Source organism: Chinchilla lanigera, unplaced genomic scaffold (assembly GCF_000276665.1).
Source record: "Chinchilla lanigera isolate Chin_1 unplaced genomic scaffold, ChiLan1.0 scaffold00093, whole genome shotgun sequence".
NCBI lineage: Eukaryota > Metazoa > Chordata > Mammalia > Rodentia > Chinchillidae > Chinchilla > Chinchilla lanigera.
In genome coordinates, this window is record NW_004955494.1 from 7,033,144 (window position 1) to 7,053,262 (window position 20,119).

The 20,119-nt window shown below is 50.0% G+C and overlaps 1 protein-coding gene and 1 long non-coding RNA gene across 3 annotated transcripts in view; one reads left to right on the forward strand and one right to left on the reverse strand.

The window, feature by feature from the left end:
• Positions 1-20,119, forward strand: part of Slc13a4 (solute carrier family 13 (sodium/sulfate symporter), member 4) — a 44,191-nt gene that overhangs the window by 19,567 nt on the left and 4,505 nt on the right. For both annotated transcript variants that reach the window (XM_005405472.2, XM_013505027.1), the window contains 13 exons: positions 232-368; positions 2,333-2,505; positions 2,889-2,943; positions 5,299-5,335; positions 6,314-6,394; positions 7,781-7,965; positions 10,273-10,392; positions 11,458-11,559; positions 13,295-13,396; positions 14,234-14,331; positions 14,525-14,649; positions 17,967-18,128; positions 19,616-19,753. In XM_005405472.2, coding sequence (XP_005405529.1) covers positions 232-368; positions 2,333-2,505; positions 2,889-2,943; positions 5,299-5,335; positions 6,314-6,394; positions 7,781-7,965; positions 10,273-10,392; positions 11,458-11,559; positions 13,295-13,396; positions 14,234-14,331; positions 14,525-14,649; positions 17,967-18,128; positions 19,616-19,753 — 1,515 coding nt within the window. The remainder of the gene's footprint in view (positions 1-231; positions 369-2,332; positions 2,506-2,888; positions 2,944-5,298; positions 5,336-6,313; positions 6,395-7,780; positions 7,966-10,272; positions 10,393-11,457; positions 11,560-13,294; positions 13,397-14,233; positions 14,332-14,524; positions 14,650-17,966; positions 18,129-19,615; positions 19,754-20,119) is intronic.
• Positions 6,893-7,182, reverse strand: LOC102008867. The gene is made up of 2 exons (XR_264117.2): positions 7,071-7,182; positions 6,893-6,989 (listed from the first exon to the last, which is right to left on the reverse strand). It is a non-coding gene; the product is annotated as an uncharacterized LOC102008867 (long non-coding RNA).

Genomic DNA, 20,119 nt, shown 5'->3' on the forward strand with positions numbered 1-20,119 from the left:
AGGTGAGGCAGGAACGGGCCAGTGGGGCTGGCACTTTTGAGCTCTAGTTTTCAAGGCTGATCACTTTCTGGCTAGGTCTTATTTTCAGGGAAGGGGTTGTTTTAAGAAGCCGTGCCTCCCTGCTGGCTCTTTGCCAGCTTCTGTATCCCAGCCCCAGTGTCACAGGCGTGGCACCTCCTCCCTGGGCGCCGGACCCTGGGCCTGGAGCCTGACTTGCCTGGCCTCCCGCAGGTGGCTGCTGAGTACTTCAAGAACACCACACTGCTGCTGGTGGGCGTCATCTGCGTGGCGGCGGCCGTGGAGAAGTGGAACCTGCACAAGCGCATTGCTCTGCGCATGGTCCTGATGGCCGGAGCCAAGCCCGGCATGTGAGTCCACGAGGGCCTTCCCCGCTGCCAGGATGCAGCCGACCCCGCGTGTCCCGTCATGGCGGGGCATCACTTTAGCTGGGTGCTCTGTGGTGGGCACGGGATAGCACCCACCTCCCCTCCAGGGGCGATCCCCACTGGGACAGGTGAGCAGTGGCAGGGCCCTTACCATCAGAGCCACTGTATCGGCCCAGCCAGCCTCAAGGACAGCACGTGAAGCATCACAGGGATTCACCAGGGAGCACCTTATGGGTCCACAGAAGTGGTTCCCACCCCCTTTCCTGGATGTTAGGACATGGGCTGGACACGAAATCGGAGGCAAGATGGAGATGTTTCCTCCCATCCGTCCACCGTAAGGTCTTGACATCGCTTAGGGCCACAGACCTGAGAGACCTGTCGGATTTGCCAGGTCCCAGTTGCTCCCTCTCTCCCTCTGCTGTCACCGAGAGCAGTGAGAGTCCCAGCCACAGAGCAGGAGTGGGAAGGCCAGCGTGGACCCTTCAGCACCTTCCTCTGTCCTCCCTCTGACACCCTTGGCTCTTAGTTCTCGCTGAGTTTTACACAGCTGCCCTGACTCCTTGGGGAGCCACAGCATGAATCAACCCTAACCTCTCAGTTTTCAACATGTTGGGCTGGGGATATAGCTCAGTGGCACAAGCACCTGCCTGGCAAGCACAAGGTCCCAAGTTCAATTCCCGGTACAAAAAAAAAAACATCTCTCTCTCGCAACATGTCATTTAGACACATGGATGCCTCCAAGTGAGTTCTGTCCTCCAGTCTGTCAAGTGGGCTGCTGACGACTGCTTGTTCCACCCCGTCGCCAGCAATCCCCTGTACCCACCCTCCATCTCCTAGGCCAGTGACGGCAAACTTTCAGTCATACAGAGCTTTCGGTCATACAAACAGCCCGCTGCAACATTAAGTGCCGTAGGTTCGCCACCGCTGTCCTAGGCACACAGTGGCACTTCCTCACAGCACACTCACACCACCATCAGCCTATACAAAATGCCACCAGGACGGAGCCCCGCTCCAACACAACCCACACAACAAACGTCCAGGGCCTGAACTGCGCAAAGTCACCTAAAGTGATAAACATGGGCGGGTTTTCTCTGCAGTCCTGGGGACTGGATCCAGGGCCTTTGCAGTAAGCGACATCATTTATTTATTCATTCATTCCCTTAATTTATTCATTCACTCATTAATTATGAGACAGGTTCTTGCTGTCACCAAGATGCCCAGGCTGGGCTCAAACTCGTGATCTTCCTGCCTCAGCCTACCAGAGTACTGGGATTACAAGTGTGCTGGAGTAGCGATAGTCTTTATTTTGGCTTATCTTATGAAAACTAGGCACACATCGATCCAAGCACACACTGCACAGTATTTCAAAGTCAAAGGGAAATAATTCGAAGGTTACTTCTGGTCATGTTTTCTCCCAAGCATGGACTCTTCCAGATCCCACCTGCACGAGTGCACACACATGGCAATGGGGGACACTTCTGTGACTTGAGGACATGACGTTCGGCACGCTGACAGTAGGATGAGGAGGCGGCAGAACTGGGGGGCCCTGACATTAATCTATTTGCTAATGACTGTGGTGTCTGGCTGCAAAGCACAGAGCGTCCTGGAGCTCAGGGAACTGCTGACGAAGAATTCCCTCATGCACAAGAGACGCCATCACCTGAGGTCCAGAGAGAGAGGAAGGAGCAAGCCCACACCCTGTGGCCCTTCTAGCAAAGCTACTGTTTGCCAAAGGAAGGGCTTTCCTGGCTACATAGCTCATGCAGTGCAGTTCACTCATTGCACAGATAGTGAATTCATGCTTAGGGTGCGCCAAGCGCTGGGCAGATGCATGCCAGCCACGGTTCTTTAGTGAAGCACCATCGGGTGGGCAGGAGACCCCAGAGGCCCCACGGGGCCCCGGGAGGTGGGCCTTCTGCGGCACCACGCTGGCCCCTGCCTTGCAGGCTGCTGCTCTGCTTCATGTGCTGCACCACCATGCTGTCCATGTGGCTGTCCAACACCTCCACCACCGCCATGGTGATGCCCATCGTGGAGGCTGTGCTGCAGGAGCTGGGCAGTGCCGAGGAGGAGCAGCTCGTGGCGGGCAACTCCAGCGCCGAAGAGGCCGAGCCCATCAGTACAGTACAGTTTACAGTTTGCTTCTCCCTGGGTCCCCTGCCGGTCTTCCCTGTGACACTGCCCAGCTCGGTGCCCGGCCCCACAGTGCCTGCCCCGGCCCTTGCTCCCCTCTTGCCCACGCCAGCCCGGTACCTTGCAGCTCCCTTGTCCCCATCCCTGACTCTTGCCCATTCTTGTTCACTGATGGGCGCCCCCGCCACTGCTCCTGGCCCCCAGATGCCCACAGGTTACTACGAAGCCCCTTTCAACCTCCAGGGCAGAGAGAAGGGGACCATCCTCCAGCCCAGCCTCTGCCCCAGCCCTGAACCCCTGGACCGCTCTCCCACCCACATGCCAGCTCCAGCTCCACATCTCCCTTCCTGCTTTCCTTTGCCACTATAGATCTTGATGTCAATACCAGCCAACCTCCTCTGGAGCTCATCTTTGTCAATGAAGAGTAAGTACAACTCTCCCCTCCCCAGAGCCTCCCAGGGCCCACTGGGGAGATCAGGAAAGATGGGGCCACACACAGCCCTCGCAGACGTTCGGACCAGGCTCAGCCCAGTCTTGTCTCCATCCTTAGGAGCCACCTGCCAAGATCTTCAAGACGGTCCCCTTAACCCCAGATCGCTGCAGTGGTGATAAAGAAATAGAAAAACCAACACCCATCTGGGTGGATGCAGGAACTCTCCATATAGCTTCCAAGTAAAATCCATCAAAATCAGTGACTCTCTTAGGAGAAAAACGCTCACAGGGTAGATGTCACTAGAGGTTCCTGGAGAATCACAAAACATTTTATAAATACACGCTATATTCTGACCAGCTCTGGTCTTGTTATAATAGCAGAGAAAGATCAGGTGACAGGCAGGGGACTGGGGACAGTGGGTGACACAGCCAAATGATGGTCGTGTACGCTCCCAGGAGAATCTGGGAGAGTACAGTCACGGCCATTCACGTGAGGTGGATCTATCAACAGCTGATCTCTTTTGAAGACTGCATATCAAATGTGATCTTCAAGGTATTCTGTGATAAATACTGCACATCTCAATGCTGCATTTATCATGGAGCTGGTCTCTGCAATTTGTCTTTTTCATAAATAATGGGTATTTCACACTGACTGAATGAATCACCATATGCAAGGGGATAGATGCAGAAGGAAGCCATAAGGAAACAGCTTTATTTTTCTCATCACACTGTCTTCAGGCACGGTAGCTCTTCTGGTTCCATTCAGATACGGTCCTCCTGTTCTCACGCTCCAAAGTTCAGGCCAGACTTACAGCAGAACTCCAGCCTCTCGTCCACGGCCTCTGCGCCTCCGCTTGTGCCCACCAACTTCCTCTTGGAGGGGACAATGAGATGAGCCGGGTGGGAGGCGACCTCACACACGTCACGTCCCCTTCCCCACTGCCCACTCACCATGCTGCTTTGGACTTCTCCAGAGGTGGGACCAAGGCTGTTGCGTGCACACAGTATCTGGGCTGGAGCTCCTGGAGCTTGGGCTTGGGGCCCTCCGTGTTTCAGACCCCAGGTCTTTCCCTCGGGGCACTGTGAAGCGTCCCCTCCACAAGGACGGACTGTGCTCTTTGGTGGCGATCCATGTCCTCCTGGCACTGTGTCTCTCAGTGGCTGCCTCTCCATCCAGAGAGGCTCCTGGCCATCTCTGCCTCTTGGGCAGGGCCTTTTGCAGGTGGCTCTAGCCCCATCCTTCCCCGTGTCCCCACCCTGAAAGCTCCCGCTGCTCCTGCGCTGTGGGTCTTTTCTTGCTCCGGCCTCTCTGGCCGCACTGTAGCAGCTCCTTGCCTTTGCTCTTTCCACATGAAAGTAGTGGCCTGTACTCCAAGGCAGAAGCTGGAGCTGCCCTAGCATCCTGTGCGGAAGGAGCACGGCTGCCTGGGGTTCTTCTCGGGCCCAGGGGCTCCTTGCAGGCTGAGGGCATCTTGACCGCTCTGTGCAGCCAGTTTGGGAAGGGAGGGAAACATACGGTATCTCCTAAAAAGGACACTGCACACACACCCGTCAACCCCGGCCTCCCCTGTGGGAGCCACATTCTGCATGTGTGTCCAGCACTCTCGTCTCTTTCCACAGTGGGCGGGCTGGGGGCAACCACTGTCCTCACCACTAAGACACTGAAAAACCCACTGAACACTCAGGGAGCTGGTAATTCCAGTAGTTTTCATCTTCCCCTGTCTTCACAGTGGGGTTCCACAGGTACGCGGATGTGCAGTAACTGTGCCCTAGAGGTGCAGCTGCTGCCCGGAATTCCCCCACATCTTCTCATTCTCTCTTGTGTCTCCCTGGGTACAGTGCAGGCCCTCCCTGCTCCTGTCCCCCCAGATCAGCACACCACAAGTGGCATTTGCTAGACGGTGAGGATGAAGTCAGGGGTCTCCAGTAAGACCAAGTGGCTCCTGTCAGTCCACCACTAACATCTCAGTGCTAATTAGATGCAGATGGAGGTAGCAACACCTGCAGCATGGATCTCTCCTGGGGATTAACAGTGTAGTAAGGTATAAAGTCTATCTTTAGGGGCTCAGCACCTAATAAGCCCTGCCTGTTCAATGTTACTGAGTGTTACTGTTGCTTCAAAGGAAGCCAGCTGCCCCTGCCTCAGGAGGCAGCAAGCCCCATGGCTCCGTGAATCCCCACAGCACTGAAAAGGCCAGGAAGGTTAGGATGCGACTGGTCCTCTTTGTAGCCTAGAAACTGGATCCAATAGTTTAAGCCCTTACAGCAAACACTACACTTGGGAAGAGAGAGGTCGTCTCATGAAATCTGGTCCCCTAGTTTCCCTGTTTCCTCTGCTTCATTCCAGCATGTCGGCGGCAGACTTCGCTTCTCTGATGCACAAGGTACGGCCCTGGGTTTTTCCTGTGCTTTGAGATCACTTGAAAGTCCCTCAAGCCAACTCAGGGCCCAAGATGCCCAGCAGCTTGTCCTACACTCAGCAGCTTCCATGGATGTAAAGGTGGAGAGGGTTCACACAGCTTGGACATGGAAGGGCTGGTCAGGCTCCTGGCAAGAGCCTGGGTAGGTCTGAACACGTGCTCCAGGTACTGGGTTTAGCCACATAAAATACAAGTTAACCTTTTTTATGGAGACCCAAAGAGTTAGTCATCCAGATTTCAAGAGCCACAGATTCAAACTCAGGATTTTTTTTTTTTTTTTTGTCTTTTTGACACAGGGTCTCACTATACAGTTCAGGCTGGTCTTGAGCTCACTTTGTAGCCCAGGCGGGGTCTCCAACTCACAAAGATCCTCCTGCCTCAGCCTCCCAAGTGCTGGGATTACAGGCATGCATCACCACACCCAGTTAAAATTTAGGATTCTTGTCAGTAGGGATTCCTTTATAGAGTTTACTACCAAAAGGGACATATTTGTGGGGAGAGCAAAATTCAACCACATGCTGCTGCTCAAACCCGACCCTGCCCTCCAAAGCCAGTTTTAGGTGTCTTTGTGAGGAATGCAAAAGGCCAGTAAAACTGTGGACTTTACAGTAGTGGGTTTAAAAAACTTTTTCTCTGTGATAAAAAAAATAAGAGTCCTTCATACTAGTGAAGTCCTGGAAAGTCAGGCTCTTCTAGAAGAACAAAGTCATGTTTATCAGCTTTTGAGAGTCTTCCGGGGTGGGTGTTTAACACCAGTGGACAGGAGCTGTGCAGATGAGACAGGCCTAGGCAGTGTTCTCAGTTCACACCCTCTCTGGCTTCTGGTCTCTAAGTCCCCTAGTGCCGGGCCATGGGGTGGCCCTGGGATGGTCAGGGGATGCTTCCCCAGGCACCTGGGTCACCACTTCCTCTCCCTAACAGTGTACAACTCTGTCCTGACAGAACCTGAATGGTGTGCCCATGATCACCAAGCCCATCAGGACAGCAAATGGACACCAAGGCAAGAAGCAGCAGCCATTGCAGGTAACAGAATCCCACCTTCTGGCCCTGTTTCCTACATAACTAACGTGCCTGGCGCTTCCCAGGGGCATGGGTTCTGACGCTGATGGCGTCAGGCTGGTAAGCTGTTCCCAGGTACTCTTTACTTACAAACACTTCTGCCGTGCATATGCCACAGTGACCAAGCATCTAGCTCACTCTGCTTCAGCACCATGTTCCACTGCCTGGGCCTCAGTTCCTTCAACTACAAATGCTGAAGTTGGTCTAGATCAGAGGGGTTCAGGGTCCTTCTCAGAGGACACTGCAAGTATTTTACTTTAGTATCCCGAGACTGACTGTGCAGCAGCTGCTTTTCTGCATAAGCAAAGATTTTCCTGGTACTATACCACGGCTGTAAATGAGGCAGAGAGATGAACCTCTGGGCCAAGAATGAAGACCGCATAAGGGGAGCGTCTTCATTCAAATCCAACTCCCTGACCATTAACCCCCTACCTGGCAGACTTCCAGTTACAAAACAGATGAATGCCAAGTCCATGCTCCGTTTATGTTGTATACACTGGGGATCACGGGAGACCTCGGGATCCCTCAGTGGTGTCTTCGGGTCTGCTCACTGGCCCTCCTGTAATTCAGGACAATGGTTAAGAGCGACGAGAAACGTGACAGTGTGGTCTCTCTCTCGTGGGTTTTCTTAAGACCTGACCTGTCAACATTTGTGCAGGATTCTCTGTGTCTTGTGAAGAATCGTGAGGGTGGGCAGACCTGGGATGCACAAGGGGCACTTGCTTGTTTAGTCCACACTTGAGACTGGAGATCAGCACCTCTGGGACATGGAAAGCCCACTGTCTGGACCACGCAGGGCCTGAGAGGGCCCTGGCCAGGCTGAAGTGTATATGTAGGAAGGGAGGTAAAGGTAGAGGAAAGGCCAATTGGTAGGAAGGAGAGTGGGCCAGAGAGGGAACAGAGAATCACACATTTCAACCTTCTTCCCAGGAAAGTGACGTTCTTTTGTAATCCAAAGAGCACTGCTCTTACCCCACATAGAATGACCATCTCCTGCTTGTTCAAATGGGAGCAACCAGTTTCACGGGAGTTCAAGTAAAAAACCATGTTGTCCGTATTAATAACACTAATATTGCAATAGCTCACCATTCATTAAATACCTGGACATGCTCTAAGTGCTCTACATTTATTACTTCACTTACTCTTCACAATATGGCAAAGCAAATAGTTTTCCCCACTTTACAGAAGCAGAAACTGCATCTCAAGGCATGCCCCAGTTGGCATATAGCAGAAACTGGGATTTATCTTTCTGACACCAGAGCTTGAAACCTTCCCTCTGCCCCGTGGTGTCTCCCATCTCTTGGGGCTCTGTGTGCTGGACACCCCAAGCTGGGTTTTTTCCTTTGGTAGGAAAAGCCACTAGTCCTGACCCGAGGCGCCAGGAACCAGGAGCTGAACAGAAAGTACCGATCCCAGCATGACCAGATGGTCTGCAAGTGTCTCTCCCTGAGCATATCCTACGCTGCGACTATCGGCGGCCTGACCACCATCATCGGCACCTCCACCAGCCTCATTTTCCTGGAACATTTCAACAAGTAAGTCATTCACTCAGTCAAGAAATATCTACCAACCACTCCGAGGGCACCAGGAACTGGGCCAGACGCTGAAGGCGTAGCAGCAGAGGAGGCAGCCTGTTCTGACCCAAGAGGGAAAAGACAAGGGAGTCTTCACAGCTGAGTACGACCAGGGAAGTCCCAGCTTCTGCTAGGAATGCTCGCCTGTCTAAAGGAGAAAATGCTCCCCACTGAGGTGGCAATGAAGTGGCCACCTGAAGGGTGAGCCGGAGTAAACCAGATGAAAGGAGGTTTTCCAGACAAGACAGTGCATGGGACGCTCTGAGGCAGGAGCGCAGAGCCCGTAGGTGTAACTGACGAAGGCCAAAGGAGGCCAGAGAGGCAGGCAGGTGAAGGCCAAAGCGCTCTACAAGGCCGGAGGAGGAGCTTGAACATCATCTGAAAGGCAGTGAGCAGCTTTTACCGAATGTGAAGCAGGAAGTGAAGTGAGTGGATTTATAGTTTTAAAACTCATTCTGGATGCAAAATTGGAGAATAAGATGGACAGGAAAAAGCAGGAAGACAATGTAGGACATTTCTACGGCACCCAGGAGAGGTCCAGGACGACAGTGGCCTCACATGACAGTGACAGAGAAGCCGAGAAATGGTCAGCCTGAGAGCCGTTCAGAGGTAACTGCATGAGTCTTGGTAGCATTAGTAAGAGAGACCAAGCTGACTCTCTGGCTCCCAACTCTAACAGCCAAGGAAACAGAGGGAGAAGTTAAAGAATGAGATTTTTGGAAAAGCTGACATAGAGGTTGAGCTGTCTAACTGGAGATAATGGCTGTGAATCTCAAGAGGAATATTTAGGCTGATGGCATACACCTGGAGTCTGTGGCCTGCAGAAGGGCCACAGAGATGGAGCCCAGGGCTAGGCAAGCTCTCTACTACTGTGTTACATCCTCAGTCTTTAGAAATTACTAACAGTCCTTGAGAAAGGGGCCCTTATTTCCGTTTTTCCCCTTAGTAATGGAAGCCATAGGGGTGGAAATCACTTGGCAGGTATAAAGTGGAACAAGGGACATGAAGATTAAGCTCAAATATCTAAGGTAGACTTCAGAAGAGAGGAGAACACGCCTGTGCTCCTGTCAGACAGGAAAGAGGAAATCTGGGCATACCAGTGCCAATTCTACCCAAGCAGGTAAACGGTTTGGGAAAGAGGGAGTGACTACCATAATGAATGCAGTGGACGATGGCACAAAATAAGGAGGGCAATGCAGCTGTGCAGTGTGGTGACCAGGTGGCTACTAGTGACCCAGGCAAAGGAAAGTGGTCAAAGGTGGGGAAAGAAGCCAGATGTCAGTGAGCTGAGGAGTAAAAGGGAAATGAGGACATGGAGAGCTGGCTGTGAGGGGAAGGGGGTCGGGGGTGATAAAGGGAGAGAAAGGAAGGGACAAGGAGAGGCAGAGGAAAGGAGAAGGCAAAGGAGGTAGGGAGAAAGACGGGAGGGCAGGAGGGACAAGTAAGGCAGCTTCAGACCAGACAGGCAGGACCAAGCCCCAAGGACTCCTCACCCCATCTTACTCTCCCTGGGCTGCTGTTCTTGGCATCGTGAACAGACCACCCTGCAGTTTGTTTTGGCTGTTTCAAAAGCCTACAAGTTAGCTGTTAAACTCTATGTGTGTGTGTGTGTGTGTGTGTGTGTGTGTGTGTGTGTGTACACACCTGGGAGATTCCAACTCTCGTTTCTCTTATGGGCACTATTTATACCTACAACCCTTATGAGACCCTAGAGCCCAGAGTTCTCCAGAACGGTGACCTTATGTCCCCCACCTAAACGCACATTCCTTCAGTGAGTTTATAATAAAGAACACCAGAGCTCAGGGCTGGGGATTTAGCTCAGCGGCAAAGCGCCTGCCTGGCAAGCGCAAGGTCGTGAGTTCGGTTCCCGGTACCGGAGAAAAAAAAACCAAAAAAAACAAACAAACAAAGAACACCAGAGCTCCCTCTCCACTTTCTGTGGTCTGAAAAGGAGAGGAGGAGCTTATCAGACAGAGTAGTTATGTAATTTAAAGGTAAACACATCCTGAGGGCAGAGTGTATAACTTTAGTGGTACTGACTTTAGCTGCTTAGAAGCCTGTTTAGCTTACTTCAGGATTTTATCTGGCCTCTGTACAGTTGCAATAATAAACAAATGAGTTGTAGATAATGTCCTACCACGCTGTCTTCATTATCTCTCCTCAGCCTGGCTGTACGTCTGCTTCAGGAGCATTTAGCGATCACTTCCACATACCAAGCATACCGAAATCCTTCCCTTTCTAATTTGCTGACCTGGTGTCTCCCTCCAGCCAGTATCCAGCTGCAGACGTGGTCAACTTTGGCACCTGGTTCCTCTTCAGCTTCCCCATATCCCTCATCATGCTGGTCATCAGCTGGTTCTGGATGCACTGGCTGTTCCTCGGCTGCAAGTGAGTCCCCCACCCGGCCAGCCAGGCACCGCGGCTCTGCTATCCAACCAAAGGCCGCGGCACCATCCTGGAGGCCTCTGCTCCCCGCAGGGCTGCTGACAGCGCAGTGAACCCGTGCAGACTTGGTCTCTTCCTGTCACTCTGCTCTCCCCTGCATTCTGCACTTCACTCCAGGCTCTACAGTGAAATATTCTTAATTCGAAGTCATGGGTTAGAGGACCTGTATGATTTATAAAAGTCTGGATTGGAGAGTGTTTAATGAAGTTTCATGCTCTCAAAGATATGCAATAATTTCAAGTACGCTTAGAAATACGACTCCTAGTAAAAGTCATGTTAGGTTTCATTTTATAGACAAATTTTAAATTTGGACTTTATGTATGGAATATGTTCACATACCTCAAAATAACAAGTTATACATATCCCTTGGGATATTGTTTCTGATAATAATCTGTTTAGGAAGCCTTTTCTTCATATTCTCCATTTGATCAAACACTTTAAGGGAAGATGAAAGTGACGCAAAACAGCCCATAGAGCCCAGAACTCCACTGGTCAAGGAATGTCCTCTGGGCTCACTTCTTCCTTACTCAGAGACTGCTGTCACATGGGTGATGGCTGTATACGTGGGTAGCTCCAATACTGTGACATCAAACTAACACCCACTTCTATCCCAGACAAGCCTCATCTCTAGACAAATGAATGTCTGCACATACATACATACTCAGGTCTGCGTGTGGGGGACACAGACACATACACGCGGACATGCACACCATAGATTCTTTTACTTATGAACAAGACAAGCAACCCCATGTATTATACCCATGCACAAGTCCCTAGATATCGCCTAGAGACGGGCACAGACGGACAGGCCCAAAAGGCTGGGCGAAGGTGGGTGGGAGGCTGGGTGACTGGGCAGATGGAAGCAGTGAGAACAGGAGAGGAACGGAGGGACAGAATGAGCAGGAGAAAGGTGACCACAGTGGTGGGTGGTTTAGAAGTGACTTATCCGTTCTCCTCGGGGCCTCAGAGTCATGCTTTCCCCACGCTTTGTTCATTGTCCCCTCTCAGCTTTAGAGAGACCTGTTCTCTGAGTAAGAAGAAGAAGACCAAGAGGGAAGAACTGTCAGAGAGGAGGATCCAGGAGGAATATGAGAAGCTGGGAGACATTAGGTAAAAGTCATCACAACCCTTTGCCCCTTCTCCGGGACAGAGGCACAAGCAGCCATGTTCTTGAGAGCCTTGATCCCAGGGGAAGGTCCCACAACTACAAGTCCAGGTGCTGAGAGATCCTACTTGATGCCAAACTCAAGCTGGCCCAGATTTCAGTGGCTGCCTGTCTCCTAGGCTGTACTCCGAGTCTGAGGTGTAGCCTTGGCATAAGGGGGAACCTACGGATGGGGCAGAAGGAAAAAAAACCAACAGAAAGACGGAACAGCCCTCCTCTTGGAATTTGCTGGTTTCTGCCCTGTGTTACTCAAACGGGTCACTTCAGTGATTCTGCGGTCACTCCTAGGTGCTGGGGGACACGGTGGTGTATTTTTTGCTTTTGTTTTTGTTTTTTGAGAAAGGGTCTTGCTACTAACCTCAGGTTGGCCCTGAACTCAGTGTAGTCCAGGCTGGCCTCAAACCTGCGGTGATCCTCCTGCCTCTGCCTCCCAAGTGCTAGGGTTACAGGACTATGCCACCACACCCAACTTGGTGCAGACTTGAAGACAGAAAGTCTAAGAAATCACTAAACACCCAGGCACTGTGGCACATGCCTGTAATCCTAGCTACTTAGGAGGCCAAGGCAGAAGAATTATAAATTAGTGGTCTACCTGGGCAACTTGGGGAGATGCTGTCACAAAATGAAAAATAAAAAGGACTGAGGACCTAGCTAGGGGGTACAGTGGCCCCTGGGTTCCAGTACAGCCAAAAAAAAAGAAAGAAAGAAAGAAAAAGAAAAAAGGAAAGAAAAAGGAAAAAGAAATCACTAACCAATCCTCAGCCACTTCTATCAGCATTTACATAGTGATTGAGCATTTTATTTAATGTTATTTCTCCTTATACAGCAATTGACATGTACAACTTTGGTTAAACACAATTCTGGTAGAAACTTGTTCTTTAAAGCTTTAAAGTAATAAAAAGGAATACATGTTCACTGTAGAACTTTATAAAATACATGACAGTATAAGAAAAAAAGTTAAAATTAATTTGGATTCTTTAGCATCCCAGTATTAACTGTTCACACCTGTTAAGATGCTATTTCTTTCCACCCTTGCCTGTGCAAAATTACATCTTTTTGGTAAAATTCACACTGAACGTAGTTGTATATCCTGCCTTTTCTTATTTAACCTGTACTGTTACTATGTCCCTATAGTATTAATTCTGCTGTGGAACACATTCTTGATGAATACATCCCACTGTAACATACACGGTAGTTGTACAAAAACGTGTTCAGGGTCACGGAGTATTATTAAACAACAAAAGGACTGTTTCCATTTTTAATGGGTAACACTTCAGCATCCATTTCCAGTTATTGTCTTAGATGAAGGGAATGACCTAATCTAAGGCTCCTGATGCACGGTCAAGTGGTCTCCGGAAGACTGTCTGGCTTCCTCCTCCCCGCTGCACAGTGTCTGAGGGTGCTCACTGCCGTCACCTCCCCACAGGCTTTAGGTGACATTGTTTGATAACTGCATACTGTGTTTTTTCCCTTCCTGCCCAAATCTCTCCGGGAAAGATGGTGAATGCCGCTCAGTCAGTTCTCTTCCCACTGCACTGCCAGCCACTCTGATGGTTAAGCAGTGACCGCTTTATGTCTCGAGGCTTGAAATTATGAATCCAGGGGCTTCCAGAAGTAAACGGCAAAAGCTAAAAGGAACTCCCCAGTTCCTGGAGCAGGCCTTTCTGTTTTATTTTATAGCTACCCTGAGATGGTGACCGGATTTTTCTTCATCCTGATGACTGTTCTGTGGTTTACCCGGGAGCCTGGCTTTGTCCCTGGCTGGGATTCTTTCTTTGAAAAGTAAGTGATACGGTTTCCTCCTTGAGAACCGCCTCCTCAACCACACTCCTCAAGCAGTAACCACCAGCTGGTGCCCCATGTCCACAGCATTCAGGGCAGACACAAACCAAGAAGCCTTTGTCTCCTGAGAAACCTGCTCTTTCTAGAGAAGCAGCAGTGTGAAGTCAGGAAGGAAGCACAGTGTTTGGAGTCCCCTTCAGCAGCTGGAATCTGGTGCTGCCACTGCTCAGCTGTGGGCCTTAGTCTTCTTACACAAGCTCCTGGAAACTCAGCTATCTCGCCAAGACACCAAGACACTAGCCATTGCTGTGAGTTACAAGGAGAAAAAGTGCATAAAGTGCCGCCTGCAAAGGGACTTCCAGAGCTGAAGCTTTGGAAGGAAGGAAACACCAGGAGAGATACACACCTCTTCCGGGCCACTCCTGCCCATGGCCCAAGGGCCCAGGCCCCCAGGCGCAGATGGAAATTCTCCAAGCACCAGCTTCTTGTCTGAGGAGGGACACACAAGGAGTGTGACCCCACAGAAAAGGAGGTTCAGGCTTCTCTGCTATTCCTCATCTGAACAGCTCTTGACCACTGCTTCTAGGCCTTGCCCCAGCTCACAGCCCCATCGGCTCCCACTAAGACATGTCCGCTCACCAGGCCCGGCACCAAGACACTAGCCATTGCCTGTGACTCCACAGGACACTATGGCAGCAGCTGGGAAGAAGCCAGGTTGCTGTCACCCTTAGACTGGGTCCCCAAAAGAGGCACTGTGTTCAGATAGGCTGCCCTGAGACTCGACTCACTCCCGAGGGCCCAGCCCTCCTGCTCCAGCCATGCTTGTCTATTTACTAGGAAAGGCTACCGCACGGATGCCACAGTCTCCGTCTTCCTTGGCTTCCTCCTCTTCCTCATTCCAGCCAAGAGGCCCTGCTTTGGGAAAAGCAGTGATGGTAAGAGAAGGCTCAGGGGAAGAAGCAGGGGAAGCCCAAGTCAGAATTTTCCAAAGGACACCCTTCAGCCTCCCTGAAGCAGCAGGGCTGTCTCCCAGATCCTCCAGTTCACCCACTAGCCCCCCCCCCGTCTCCACAAAGCACGCCAGGCGAGGCTTATCGGGCTCTCCACTGCTCTCCCACTGTGATCCAGGGACGAGCTATGAGTGTTCCCTGGGGATGGAGCCCATCATCACATGGAAGGACTTCCAGAAAACCATGCCCTGGGAGATTGTCATCCTGGTGGGAGGAGGCTACGCCCTGGCTTCCGGCAGCAAGGTAATCTTCAGTTCTGTTCTCCTGGGTCAAATGTTCGTCCCGAATGAAAAGGCTCAAAGCAGCTGAGCGAGAACACACGGTCCCAGGTCACGGCAAAGGACAGCAGGTCAGGACAGATGTTCTGTCCCTCCCGCCCTTCCCGGTGCTGCTGGGGACACAGTTCAGGTCAGCTGTGCCCTGGGTCAAGGACAGAGGCATTCATACCTCCTTTACAGGATCCACACTGCCACCAGCAAAAGGGTCACTGGGTTTTGCAGCCATCTCCTTCTGGGGTCTGACAGCAGGGACAGGCGATGGGTCTGCAAGGGGCCAGAGATGCCCCAAGTGCTGAAGTGGTAAACTGTCCTGCTGATCTATACATACAGACAGCACCTGCAATTTTTTTTTTTTTTTTTTTTTTTTTTTTTTTGAGACAGGGTTTCACTATACAGTTCAGGCAGGCCTAGAGCTCACTTCGTGGCCCAGACTGGCCACAAACTCACAGAGATCCTCCTGCCTCAGCCTCCCAAGTGCTGGGATTACAGGCATGTACCACCACACCTGGCCTCAGAGAATCTTTGCTGAAGCCGATGTAAAAATTTCTTGATTTCCCAGTTGGGGACACTCAGGGTCAGATCATTTTAGGGAGGCTAAGGGGAAATAGTTGAAGTCCCTAAAGTGTCAGCCCTTTCTGTAATAAGAACAATCCGAAGGATGAACTGCATTAAGATTCAGATCATTTCTCCTTCCCTTTGTCTACATGCATCAACCCATCCTAAATGTGGTTCACCCTGACTGCCCATTCACTGTGGGCCTGAATGTTGTCTGCATTACTGATCACCAAGTCACAGAATCCAACCCTGGGCAAGAACCTAAGAGGACGCTGAGCCCATCTCCTCCCCAGTGGAGCATTTCCTGCCAGAAAACCCTTGGGCTGGACTCCCAAGGGCCAGGGCACTCCCTGTGCAAAGCATAATTGCTTTCCATCTCAGCCCACTTGTTCTTTACTTTCTGTGTGTCATCCCTGTTGGCTTTGGCTCTATGCTTTGGTACCTTCTCCTAGGTAGTTAATTACTAAAATAAATACATTTACTACATTTTTTTTCCCCAAACAAAAGCTGATTGGCCCTTTTAACCATTCTTTTAGAAGGTTGCCCTCCTGGTCTCTCCCCTCAGGACTCACCAGTTTGCTTTGGTTTTATTCCAACACCATCCAGGATGGTCAGTGTGCTACAAAGTAGACTAGTTATTTTACCCAAGCCTGCCTCCCACCTCTGATGTAAGCACCACCTCAATTTTATAGAAGCTTTTGTATGGCTTCCTGGCATGCATGTCAACATCTCTATTGAAACTGCAGTTACTACAACCCCTCATTCTTATTGGTGGTCACTATTAAACCTTAATCATTTCAGTCTACCCTACATATATGCTGCCAATATTTCTAATTCCAAGAACAGGATATTATACTTATCTTTAATGAATTTCATTAGTTTTGGCCCCAGTCTAGCCCAGCAAGCCCTTTTTTCTTAATCAAAATCATGCATGTCTTACAGATACTACAGCTGCTGTCTCTATAAAACCTGTTGATTCTATTCATTTTAATGCTATAATAATTCAAGTAAAATCTATATGATTCTGAGTGTGAAATAATTCAGAGTCTTGGGACTAGTAAGGAAAATACAATGTGAAATGTTTTCATTACCAAGGATTTAAAAAATTAACATTTCCTGTGTTGTGTTTTTTCTAACTTTGCAATCTATCCATTCATTTCAAATTATAGTATAAAAGAGTTCTGCAGGAAAATTAACTTCCATGAAATCCCTTCACTTTATCTACTATTTGAAGAACTTGGTAAATAAAATTACTTTTTTTTTTTTTTTTTTTTTTTTTTTCATAAAATGTACCATTTCCACTCAGCTAACTGGTCTTCCCTCTTGCCTGTGACTAACAAGCAAGTTCCTGTGGGCTGCACGGTGCTGTACCGACCACAGAGTGGAACAGGGTCCACATACTCAGTCATGGAAAAAACAAAGGAAGAAAAGTTCTCCGTGCCGAAATGGCTACAACTGAGAGAACTCTGAGGGCCTTGAGCATCGGCTGTCTGTGAGCTTGCCATGAGGTAGTGAGGGTGCTGCAGAGATCCAATGAACTTGTGAGAAGCTTAACAAAGAGCCTGCAGATAGTGTGGTGAGAGTGATCTCGAGGAGCAGGACTGACAGCTGGAAGGATCACAGCATGTCTCACCTTCCTTTCTGCCCCTACCTTCCATAGCTTCATTGCCTTTGCAGTCTCTAAGGGAACTGTTCGAAGAGTCCATACAAGGGAGAGGAGGGAGAATACATATGGCAACCTGAGGGTTTTTAGCACAAAAACTCAATAGTAGCTGAACTTAGAGCACACACCTGTAATCCCAGCACTCTGGGAGGCTGAGGCAGGAGGATCACAAATCCAACCCCAGCCTGGGCAACTGAGCAATTTAGTGAGATTCTGTCTCAACAAATTTAAAAAGAGCTGAGATGCAGCTCAGTGCAAAGGCCCTCGGTTCAATCCAAGCCCCAGTACCCAAACAAAAACCTCAGTCCTTCATTTTTTAGGAGACAAGGGGTAGCCCTCACTATTAGCAGATGGACATCTTTCAACCCAAAGAATTATTCCAAATGGAAATATTATTTATCTGAGTGAATAAATGTTGCTACTGAAAAACATTCAATCTTCCAAAAACAGTGGCAGCCACTGTGGGACTTGAACCTGAAACAGGCTGGGGCCGAGCAACCATGCTGTAGGCAAATGAGGCACCTTTGCCAGAAAATGGAGATAGACTTCTAATCCCTCACCCTTTGTTACACATGAGCAACGTTCAGTGTTCAGCTCTGCACACCCCAAAAATGAACACAAGAAAAACTGCTATCTAAAAAGGCGGGTAGTTGGACCCCCCCTTAGGTGATGAAAGAAATGGAATTCAAAAGCAGAAGAAAGGATGAACTGGGCATTCTGTGGAAAGGGCACTGTAGAGCTGATGCATAGAGCAAAGAAGGCAGGCTGGAGAGGAGGAGACTGACAATGAGGGGTAGAGTGGAGGAGCAAAGACCTCCAACCCCTGCCTAGCCAGAGTCCTAGGAAGGGAAAAGGCACCCAAAAACTGAATGAGACAAAATCACAGGAAAGACATTTCTGGGCCACAAAACTGACTGAATCTAAGAGGAGGCTGCCCCTGGCTCCTGTCAGCCTAAAGCCCGAGTGGCCTCTTCCAGCTAGCACTTCTGACCCGTGGGAGGCTGAGAATCCACCTGGAATGTGCACTTCTCCCTGACCTCTTACCTGAACGCCTCTTCCTGCAGAGCTCTGGCCTCTCCACATGGATTGGGCAGCAGATGCTGTGCCTGAGCAGCCTCCCACCGTGGGCTGTCACTCTGCTGGCATGCGTCCTGGTGTCCATTGTCACAGAGTTTGTCAGCAATCCGGCCACCATCACCATCTTCCTGCCCATTGTGTGCAGCCTGGTGAGTAGAAGCGGGGAGGGCTGGCTCCACGGCTGAACCCTCTCCTCTGGCCACTACCCACAACTTTCCCTCACTGACGCTCAAACCACAGTTTGAAGTTTGTCAAATGGCAAACACATAAGAAGGCACATTAATAAATCACAGCAAAAGTTTTAGAACCTCATCCCCAAAAGAGGAGTATTAGTTCAAGGGCAGTCCTGAATGGAAACAGAAGAATGGACACAACAACCTTCAAGCCCTAACGTTGCATTTCTCCATACTCATCAACCTTTCTCTCCTGAGATGAAACCTAATGGTAGGCCCAGAAAGATAACCACAGAAAATGGGGCAAAATGCACAGCTGCAAACACCAAGCGCATGGGTCTAACAATCACTGCCACTCCACCCAATTCCACTGTGCCTTGGGAGATTCTGAGCACTGGGAACAAGTCCAGCAGGTCAGTTTCTTACCGATGGAACAGGAGAGGGCACCACCTGCCAGATCTTAGCCTGGCGAAGCAGCCCCAAAGGTAATGCCCAAGCTGTATCTGTCCCTTTGATAAAGTGGAATCCCCAGGAAAACAGACTCCTCATGCTCCTTCTAACTCCAAACTCTCCAGCCACTCTCTGCTCACAGCTCAGTGTCTTTAATTTCTCCTGTCTGTCATCTTGCTGTGGGAGCACCGGAGTACATTTAGTGAAAACGCAGTGACACTGAGACCAACACCATGGGTTCAGTCCCAAACAAAGCAATTTATTTTCCCCAGGAAAGAACCCTCAGCTCTGCACCCCAAGGGGGAGGGAGCCTGGCTTCAATCAAAGCAGCTTATGTGAGAGAATTTTGGTTGAATAAAGGATTTCTCACTAAAGAATAAAGTTTAAATTGGGTATGGTGGTGCAAGCTTGTAATCCCAGCCTCTTGGAAACTAAGGCAGTAGGATCACAAATCTGAACCCAACCTGGACAACTTCGTGATTTAGCAAGACCCTGTCTCAAGACTAAAAATAAAAAGACCTGGAGATGTAATTTAGTGTGAAGGCCCTGGGTTCAATTCCAAGTACTGCAGAACAAAAACAAAAACAAGAAAAGGAGGAAAAGAAAGAAAGAAGGAAGGATGGAAGGAAGGAAGGAAGGAAGGAAGGAAGGAAGGAAGGAAGGAAGGAAGGAAGGAAGGAATGGAACGGGAGGGAGAGAGGGAGGGAGGGAGGAAGGAAGAGAGAAAAAACAAAAACAAACTTTAAAAACCACTTCCTTAACATAGCACCAAAAAGTCAAACATCTCTAGAATTATCTGAGCTTCTGTGGGCCGTGAGTGAGCAGCAGGGGCTCATTCAGGTCGCCAAGAACACTGCACATCCCGGACGACAGGGATCTTACTAGCCCCAGCTCACAGTGCCCAGCTAAGGTTACCCAACCCCAAGCCACCATTTAAATAAAGCATGTTCGTGCACAAGAGATGTGGGCCCAATCTCAAAGTTAACGTTTCTGTGACTTCTCTCTTCTCCTAGTCCGAAACGCTGCACATTAACCCACTCTACACCCTGATCCCAGTCACCATGTGCATCTCCTTTGCAGTGATGCTGCCAGTGGGCAACCCCCCCAACGCCATCGTCTTCAGCTATGGGCACTGCCAGATCAAAGACATGGTGAGTAGTGGGCGCCCTCTCCTGCAGGCCCAGTGCCTTGAGGGTAGGGATGACTGGCCACACAGCGGTCTTCTGAAGTTCACTGTTTTGTAGCAGTAGCCTGGTCTATTGACACTCTGTTTTACTGTGGGAGAACAAATGGTACCTGTGAAAGGCTCTTGGTTGGTCCACAGCTCTTAGAATAGCAGTAATGTGTTCTCCCCACCCTTACCCACATGACAGTGGGAATGCAGAGAGAAGCTGGAACGGGCATAGCAGAGTCCAGTTCCAGGAGGCATGGGAAGGAAGGAAGGAAGACACATTCTTTTGTTTCTACACAGTAGGAGAGGGGACAGTTACTCCCACATCTACTGGTTTATCCACAGA